We start from the raw sequence: 10,000 nt of genomic DNA on the forward strand, positions 1-10,000 counted from the left end.
AGCCCAAGTATTGACCTATGTTGTAGTACTCGTGCCCGTTGTACAGGCGTATTGTAAGCTGTAAGTTTGGTGTTTGGGTGCGGTTATGTAGTTTCTCATTGGGAACCCCAGTGGTATGTTGGCTTTGTTTGAGATGCAGTAAGTTAATGTCAGTGAGGGGGGTTGAGATGAGACTGCCGGAATGTCTTGCCTGCGAGGCTGGAAAACCTACAGATGAGTTAAGGCTTTTATTGCAAGTTAGGGGTAAATATATTTGCGTTCCGCTTTTTTATGCTTTCTCAAAAATGTATTTGTAAGGTTTCAGTGTTCTAGAGGCGTTTTTTGGTGTGGTCTTGTTTGGCAGAGCACTGTTTGCAATAGTGTGCTTATAAGACTGTCAAATTAACGTGTATTGAGAATGCAATAACGCATTTTACGAAAATACTTCTGATTTTTTATTTGGTATTAGGAGAATAAAGAAGTTATTACGGATTAGTGGTCTGTGGGAGAGTGAGAGAATGTGAAGGAGGAGAGGAAGAGAAAGAGGAGGAGAGGAAGAGAAAGAGGATGAGGAGGGGGAGAAGAGAGGAGGATGAGGAAGAGAGGGAAGAGGATGAAGATGAGAAAGAGGGAGATAAAATGAGGATCGGGGGGAAGGAGAGAGGAGGAGAATAAGAGGAAGGTGAATGAGAATGAGAATGAGATGGAAGGGGGAGGAGAAGAAGAAGGAGTAGGAGAAGGAAGAGGAAGAGGAGGAGACGAAGGAGGAGGAGGAGGAAAGAATGGAGGAAGAGGAGGAGATGGAGGAGGAGGAGGAATCGGAGGAGACGGAGAAGGAGACACGATGGAGACAGAGGAGACGGAGGAGGAAGAAGAGGAGGAGGAGATGGTGAAGGAAGATGAGAAGAGGAAAGAGGAAGAGGAAGAGAAGGAGGAGGAGGTGGAGAAAATGAAAGAGAAGGAGAAAGAGAAGAAGAAGGAGAAGGAGAAGAAGGAGGAGAAAAGGGAAAAAGAGAATTAGGAGGAGGAGGAGAAGAAGAAGAAGGAGTATGGGATTCTGCGAGGATGTCCGTAGGGTAAGTGAGGAATTAGCAAAAGAGAAAGGGGGTTTAAGGGTTATTAGATCACATTTTCAGAGGAAATGTCAGGAGGAAGAGAATCCTGGGAAGGAGGTTGTGTCAAAGTTACATGTGCACCCAGGGGGAAGCGGAAGGGATAATGGGGAAGGATGATGCAGATGAAGCAGGGGATGAGGGGTGTGTTGGAAGAGAGTGGGAGAAGGGGGTGTAGGGGGAACATGACTAGGAGGATGGATGTCGGCAGTTACTTTGCTTGTAGAGGGAAAGGGAGCAGACAGATTGGACTGCATGAGGTAAATGCATGTTACCATGGGTCATGGCTCTATAGTTTTGAATATCTTCGAGTTTCTGAAGCGGATTTGGATTTCTTACGAGGGGGAGAAGAAAAGATAGGCGTCTGAGGGGTAGAGGAAGAGGTAGGTGGAGAGGGTGTGGTAGAAGATGGGGAGAACGTTCAGATTGTTCGCTACAGGTGAAGCGAGGAGGGAGAAGGGTAGGTGGAGAGGCAGTGGTTGAGATTGGGGTGTCTGGATTTAGAATTACAAAAGAATTTGACTGGGAGATGAAGGGGGTAGAAGTTGAAACGTAAGATGGAGGGGAATAGATACGGGGGGTGGGAACACTTTGGGAGGAAGAGGGAGGGGCGCAGTGAAGAGCAGCACTGGAGAATGTAGTAGTAGAAAACGCTCACGACGTGCTTCTTGTCTAGCCTCGCGTAAAGTGAGGCCAAATTTGGATCTGAGAATTGCTACCTCAAGAGTTCAATTTAAGCAGGGCAACCCCTATAAAATACATTATGGGAGCTACCGCACATGGTACATGTGCGTGAGTGATATGGAGACAGTTCCAGTACGATCGGGAACGATCGAGGTGGCTGTGAAAGGAGATCTTGCCTACTTGTTTTTGGAGACATTACTAGAAGTGGAATGTTGTCAGAGTAAGGGGCTCTGAGGGGATCATGAAAAATCGATCCCATATGGCTGGGCTAAAGAAAACATACATAGTATCAAAGATATTTGTAGAGGTGGGGGTAGTAGAAGGACAGGGACATGTGGAAGAGGGAGTATTGTTGAAAGAGGTAGTACTGTGGAATGGTTGACATTAAGACTGCAGAGTAGTAATAAAGGGGAGGTGGAGTATTGAATGGTTAGATGATTTGGACAGGACTGGTGTGATAGTAGGCTCTGATGAAGGGGTAATAGTAGAAGTGTTCAGAGTCGTGATCAAGGAGAGCCTGGGGTCAGGGAACCGGGAGAATTGAAATCAGTAGGGCTGTTTGATAGAGGACAAGCCTCAATGCCCTTAATAATGATACCAAGCCTTCGTTACTGGCCATGGAAAGCCTAGAGTATGTTGTGGAGATAAGCAGTCCACCGCTTAGGGTCTCCTTGGGGGTTAAGGAATAGACAACTAAACAGGGCTTCCCCAGTCTGTTCACGACTGGCACAAAGTACGTTTCATTCTTTCCGATACGGCTCTCTCACCTTAGAAAGTGGTTCCCCTTTCAATCCCACACATCCTATTGTCGTGCCCACGTTTTGAAACAACCAGTACCTCTGCTTTCCCCCACCTATCCTCCCTTCACCAACCTCCCAACCTATCAGACATCCTTACAGAATCCCACACTTTCTGCTTCAACAACCTATTCTCTTTCCTCAAACGCATACATATCCTTCATCTAATCTAACTCCTTACCACACCCGACTCTAACCTTTCACTCACCAATACCTTTGCTCAGTTTAGACAACTAATCACTAACTCAACCACCCTTCCCTAACATTAACTATAGTGCTACATGACCTTAGATGTCTAGCACATTTATCTTGCCTTTAACCATTAACCATTAACCACCTTAGAAAGTGGATAGAAGGGGTTGAAGAGAGGGAAACGACTGTGCAAAAATTAGTCGAGTCAAGGGCTGAGGCCCAAGGCAGGGGTGTTCGCTAGCATGGGGCCCCAGTTTCCGTCTCCTAAGTCCCCCATGACAACAACGGGCATGGGATTGGGGGGAGAGGAAGAAGGAGGGGAGGAGGAGAGGGGGAGAGAAGAAGGAGAGGAGGAGAGAAGAAAAAGAGGAGGAGAGAAGAAAAAGAGGAGGAGAGAAGAAAAAGAGGAGGAGAGAAGAAAAAGAGGAGGAGAGAAGAAAAAGAGGAGGAGAGAAGAAAAAGAGGAGGAGAGAAGAAAAACAAAAACAAAAACAAAAAGAAAAAGAAAAAGAAAAAGAAAAAGAAAAAGAAAAAGAAAAAGAAAAAAAAAAGAAAAAGAAAAAGAAAAGAAAAAGAAAAAAGAAAAAAGAAAAAAGAAGAAGAAGAAGAAGAAGAAGAAGAAGAGAGGAGAGGAGAGGAGAGGAGAGGAGAAGAGGAGAGGAGAGGAGGAGAGGAGAGGAGAGGAGAGAAGAGGAGAGGAGAGGAGAAGAGGAGAGGAGGAGGAGAGGAGAAGAGGAGGAGGAGGAGAGGAGAAGAGGAGGAGGAGGGGGAGGAGGAAGAGGAGAGAGAGGAGGGGGAGGAAGGAGGAAGGAGGAGAGAAGGGAAGGAGAAGGGGAAGAAGGAGAAGAAGAAGGGAAGAGAAGGGAGAGAGAAGGAGAGAGAAGGAGAGAAGAAGAAGAAGAAGAGGAGAGGAGAAGAGGAGGAGAGGAGAAAGGAGGAGGAGGAGAGGAGAAGAGGAGGAGGAGGAGAGGAGAAGAGGAGGAGGAGGAGAGGAGGAGAGGAGAAGAGGAGGAGGAGGAGGAGGAGAGGAGAAGAGGAGGAGGAGGAGGAGGAGAGGAGGAGGAAAAGTAGAAGAAGAATGAGAATGAGGAGAAGAGAAGAAGAATGAGAATGAGGAGAAGAGAAGAAGAATGAGAAGGAGAAGGAGGAGAAGTAGGGAGGGGGAGAAGTAGGGAGAAGGAGAAGGAGCAGGAGTAAAATGAGGAGGAGGACAAGAGGGAGAAGGAGGAGGGGGAGGAGGAGGAGAAGGAGTTGAAGAAAAAGAAGAAAAAGGAGGAGGAAGAGAAAGAGGAGAAGGAGGAGAAGGAGAAGGAGAAGGAGGAGAAGAAGAAGAAAGAGGAAAAGAAGGAGAAGAAAGAGGAAAAGAAGGAGAAGAAAGAGGAAAAGGAGGAGGAGAAGAAGAAGTAGGAGGAGAAGAAAAAGAAGGAGGAGAAGAAACATAGGAAGAAAGAGAAGGAGGAGGAGAAAGAGAAAGAGAAGGAAGAGGAGGAGGAGGAGGAGAGGGTCAGGATAGAGAAAGAGAAAAAGAAAGAGAAGGGGAAGGGGTAGGAAGACGAAGAGAAGTTGAAGAAGGGAGGAGGAGGAGGAAAAGGAAGAAGGAAGAAGGAAAGGAGGAGGCGGAGGAAAAAGAAAAAGGAAGAAGAGGAAAAAGGAGGCAAATGAAAAGCAGCAGCAACAGAATGAGATGACGGCCAAAGGAAGAAGTATCTTCCTCCTCCTCCTCTCTCACTATCCCCATTTATTCTCTTTCATACCATTTTCTGTTTTAACATCACCAAAGATTTTTTAGAAACGATGAGGGAGGAGGGATGGGAGGAAGGAGGAGGAGGATAATGAAGAAAGAAAAAGGAAAGATGATGGTTAAGAAGAGAAGGAAAAAGTATGAAGAGGAAACAGAAGGTACAAAGAGAAGGATGATGACAAGGAGGTGGTTTGTGGATATTGTGAGGGAGGAGCAGAAAAAACGGGAAAGGAATAAAAATCAGAAGGAAAATGATACCATATTAAACAGATCATACGTAACAGTTTAAGTACTTTGCTTGCATTACTCAAATTTCTGTTTTGATAAGAAATGCATATAATTCCCCCCCCCCCCCCCCCAGAAAATGGTAACTCAATGTTTTACAAATTTAAATTTACATTCAACTGCTATTAAAATTCATTATTATTAAATTAATGTCTCATTACTGTTGGTTTCAAATGATTACTATATCAACTTCATATAGTATATTGCAATTTACTTACGTGAGGAAATGCAGTGGGTACTGTAAGCACTTTAACTTGGCTAAAGTTATATTTCAGGATCAAAATACAAGAAAAAGATGGAAATATTTATTCATATATACATATTTTATAATCTAAAGTCAATTTATGCCCACTGCCCTAGAATACCACAAGACTTTTTCCTGCACCTTTAGCCCATTCACAATTAATAATTTAGTATACATGTAGTGGACTTTCCCCTTTCAGTAAAATGTTACACACACTCTTCAAATGAAATTTATGTAATGAAAAATATTTATTCTCCTGCCACATAATATTTATAAAATGCATGTTATTAGTCTGTAGATATTCTGTGGAACAACGTAGGCAGTTACCGCATTGGCACCCACTTCTCTAAGACATCTGCATATTTCTTTCGTTCTGGAAGGAAGCAGGAACATTTTATAATATACGAGTTTCAAAAATTATGTGAATAAAATAATGTGAATAGAAGAAGCTGAGAGAGACATGAATGAAGGAAATATTGGAAACAGCTTTAATTAAAGACCAAGAATACACACAGAAACAAACAACAGGTTTTGAGAGGTTATCGATGCTTCAAAAAAGGAGTATTTGCACATTTTAATAAAAAAAAGTTTTGTTAAGTTCAATTAAAGATGCATCAGCTGCTCAAAAATAAAACCTACTAACCAATGGGGGCAAAATCTTCAGGGTGTGACACAATATACTGGTAAATCACAGCATCTCTATGTGCTGCTTTTCGTTGAATCCATTTCTCAGCACTAATACCGAAGACCAAACCAACAGCTGCGCCAATAGCATGTTGCTGGGCACCTGAAAGAGTGATAAAGATGCTAAGAATTTTACAGATGTGCATGTTTATATGAAGAAATTATACTGGTAATATCATGTTTTAAAAATATCTGGTGTGTGTGTGTGTGTGTGTGTGTGTGTGTGTGTGTGTGTGTGTGTGTGTGTGTGTGTGTGAGAGTGAGTGAGTGAGTGAGTGAGTGAGTGAGTGAGTGAGTGAGTGAGAGAGAGAGAGAGGAGAGAGAGAGAGAGAGAGAGAGAGAGAGAGAGAGAGAGAGAGAGAGAGAGAGAGAGAGAGCAAGAGAGAGAGAGAGAGAGGAGAGCAAGAGAGAGAGAGCAAGAAGAGAGAGAGAGAGAGAGAGAGAGAGCAGAGAGAGAGCAGAGAGAGAGCAGAGAGAGAGAGAGAGGAGAGAGAGAGCAAAGAGAGAGAGAGAGCAAAAGAGAGAGAGAGAGCAAAGAGAGAGAGAGAGAGCAAAAGAGAGAGAGAGAGAGGAGAAGAGAGAGAGAGAGAGAGAGAGAGAGGAGAGGAGAAAGAGAGAGAAAGGAGAGGAGAGAGAGAGGGGAGGAGAGAGAGGAGAGAGAGAGAGAGAGAGAGAGAGAGAGAGAGAGAGAGAATTTTTTTTTTTGTTGTATGTTACATTCATCTTTGAAATATTTAAAAAATAACAAATTTAGGGTTAGATATATATGTTAATTCATAAGCAAAATTATTCTAGAATCAAACATAAACAATGTAAAAAGATTGACATAATTTTGTTGCCATTTTCCTTAAATTTCTCCTTTTCCTAGACATTCCAGACTTTTTTCAGTGGCCTAGTGTTTGAGATAATATACATTTACTTGTAAATAAAAAGCAAACATTTGTACCAATAATGAATCTAAACACTCACAAATATGCTCCTTAAATTCACACCTTGCAGTTTTAGCAGTGAAGTATTATGTTTCTTACAACTAAAGGAAAATTGAAAGTTGAAACCAATGTACGTGAAAATAGACACTGCCCTGGAGTGGGTGGATCAAGTGATTTTATGTCTCTTACTACTCAAGTTATATCACAAAGCCTTCAAAACAGACCACTGTTAGGCCTCAATTTACAAAACTTCCTGTTACCAATGGGATAATATCTTATGCTGGACAGTTCAACAACTTGCACAAGCCACATATAATGTACAAAGGTAAACAATTCTGTCTTACATGGTGCAAGAGAGAAATATCACAGACGACCTCTCTTGAGAATCTCTGGGAATACTAGCCCTTTTCCATCAAAGCCTTCCCCCCCTTCCTAAAATCATGCCTGTATCCCTGGGGTACGCAGAAATAAAAGGAAAAAAAAAATAATAACAATGATAATACTAAAAATTACATATGTTATACATTCATAACCGGAAAAATCATGGGATGGGGGTAAACAGTTAAGGTTAGGTAGGGTTGTGAAAACATTAATGGGTAAGCAAAATTTATTGAACAGAACCAAAATAGACAATAAAGATGCTAATGGGTTTAGGTTACAATAACCATACTTTGGTTAGCTGATGAAACCTGCCATTTAGTGCTGAGATTAACCTGATGTCACCAGGAAATGTGCTTGTTTTAGATTTTTTCATGAAGTGTGTCTGCACGTAGATGGCTCTGCAAGTGCTCAGCCACAAAGGAGTCAATTAGTAAACCTTGTGACCTTACCTGATGTCACTTTTCCTGGACTTTGTGGGAAAACCCTTTTTTTTTTTTTTTTACTAATGCCATCAGTATCAATAGTGCTTTTTTTATTATAGACATACTAATTGTTATAATGTTATTGACTTTAGTAACAGCAATACAAGATAATATATTTTCAAAAATCAAGGAAAAGGGTAAACAAGGGAGACAAGTAGTACCCATAATTGGCCTATTGGTGACTTAGTACAAGTGGAGCCATATATGTGTAAAAACAAAGTAAACTCACAGTGGGTATGGCTTGTATATAAATTTCATGCTTATCGATTTTGGGTTAATGATAGACAATTATTCTGAATATTTACTTAGAATATTGTACCACTATCCTTTAGTCTTTAAAAATATAAAAAGCAACTGTTGAATACCAACTGTAACTATATAGGCAAGTAAAATCAATAATAGCTAAATATACAGAACTGCAAAAGCCTGAGAAACCTCAAAAATATTGTTCTGTGAACAATGATACATTTTGCCCAAGCATTCTTAATGTGTGACTTTACAGCAAAACTCCCTAATGCCAAAATTGAAAAATCTTAGATACTGAAGCACATGTCCACCTACATTTAGCCACCCCACCTACTGGTGCTCCTTTAAAAGCCAACAAAACTAACACAGAAATTCTTTACAATACAGACGCACTCAACAGAAATGAAGTCCCGAACTCCATCTCAACATATATTTAACAATCTAAGTTAATTGGGTGTGCTCTTCAAGCACTGCCCTAGGGGAGGGTTGATGAGGGAGGGCTCTGTGATCTTTTTACTGTCTTTTGTCTTTTCGTGTCTGCAGATTATTTCTTGTACCCATGACATAACTTTTAGTCCTCTACAAAAGTACCACCTTCAATCTTCCCTAGCTTAGTGTATCTATATCATAAAGATTAACATTAACACATATATTCTGGCAAGATGAGAACTTACAGACTCCCAGATTATTTCTCCTTGAATGAGAAGCCAAGCTCTGCTTAATCTTGCTAGAACCTATGTAGTGTTGGTTAGGTGTCCTTTACTAAAGCAACAAGGGCCTAAATTCAGCACCATTTACTTGACACCACACCACTATTGACTTGCAGTGGGAATTGTATTCATGAAATATCTAAGACTGTCCTTAGATATTTCATCAATGAATTGCACTGCTGCCATTCATAAAAGTTCTAATACACTGAACTGATGTTGTGAATGGGTTAAAGGTGGTGTACCTGGAAAAAGCTCAGTAAGAAAAACTGATTAATATATATAAAAGACCATATCAACTGGGAAGAACTGACAATCAGAAGTGGGTTTAGAGCCAGAGCCTCCAGCTAGGAAAATCGTAATTGCTTGGAGGACCAGCGGCAAAGCCATCTGGCTAGAAAGGTTTTTCAGCCATAAGGCAATCTTTATGGTAGTTTGTTGGTGTAGGATGAGGTATAATGGATGCATACGCCTCGGTAATACCCCCCCGAAGAAATGTAATTATTTGTAAATCTACAATTATCCTTGTCAATGAGATCTTTGGTAAATATGTGGAATACCTTTGCATGACTGATCACAATGATATTGATGTCGATGGATTCCTCTCACCCTCTACTACCCAAATATATAGAAATTACGCTGTGGAAACCCCCCCACGACCCTAAACCCTAAATAGCAGAAGAGGGTATAGTGCTAGGGAAACTGTAGAGTAAAATAAGAATGACGACTAAAAAATCCACCATGTATGTATGGCAGGATAGAGAATAAGACAGACTTGACAGCGGGCGCTCCCATATATCAGTCATTGCTCTGCCCTGTTCTGAATATATGGACTATTCTTTGACTTCCATGCAGGGGTTGGGGGCAGTAGTCCACTAGGGAGAGAGAGTGAATAATTTTGTGTATATTTTCTATATTTCACCCAGCAATTTCCCTGGTACTTTTCAAGCCCTCCAATGTTTTCAGTGCCAAGAATGTAGGGGATTTGGTTAAAAATAATAATTATTATTATGATCACAGCAAATGTGCTACATATGTGGGTAGTTAAGGGTGAGAGGAATCTATCGATACCAATATCGTCATGATCGGTTATGCAAAGGTACTCTGAATAATTACTAGAACTTTTAAGAGGCAAATTTGCAAAACCCAAAGCCAAATTACTAGGTGAATATATAAACTTTATAATATGACTTTAAATCAGTTTGGACTGGTTCCTTAATAGGTTTATTGAAGAACATTTAGAGTCGAACAGTGTCCCTAATCCTAAACCGGCTGCCGGCAACAAGCACTTTCCTTTAACACAAAATCAAAACAAATGAACACTCGTTAGTCAATCGAGTTTAAATCTTCATAAATTTAACAAAAAACAGACTAAAACCTTAACCATTCATTATGGAGGCAATGGCATAACCAAATAATGCTGTATGGTCTATTAATGCGAACAATAATATGAGAAATAACACGAGCAGAATAGTCCATCCAGGTGAACAGACTCCCGATGCTTACCACTAAAAACTGGTTTCTTATTGAAGGCATT

The 10,000-nt window shown here is 41.0% G+C and overlaps 1 protein-coding gene across 1 annotated transcript in view; it reads right to left on the minus strand.

Annotated features, from left to right (window-relative positions):
• Positions 1-5,081: 5,081 nt before the first annotated feature.
• The window catches only part of LOC119582650 (NADH dehydrogenase [ubiquinone] 1 subunit C2-like), a 5,088-nt gene continuing 169 nt past the window's right edge, over positions 5,082-10,000 (minus strand). Inside the window, exons 1-3 of the mRNA XM_037931055.1 lie at positions 9,970-10,000; positions 5,678-5,821; positions 5,082-5,407 (exon numbers count right to left, since the gene is read on the minus strand). The exon at positions 9,970-10,000 is cut by the window's right edge and continues 169 nt beyond it. Of these exons, the coding sequence (XP_037786983.1) occupies positions 5,358-5,407; positions 5,678-5,821; positions 9,970-10,000 (225 nt within the window). The 3' untranslated portion in view covers positions 5,082-5,357. The remainder of the gene's footprint in view (positions 5,408-5,677; positions 5,822-9,969) is intronic.

This window comes from Penaeus monodon, chromosome 16 (genome assembly GCF_015228065.2).
Source record: "Penaeus monodon isolate SGIC_2016 chromosome 16, NSTDA_Pmon_1, whole genome shotgun sequence".
NCBI lineage: Eukaryota > Metazoa > Arthropoda > Malacostraca > Decapoda > Penaeidae > Penaeus > Penaeus monodon.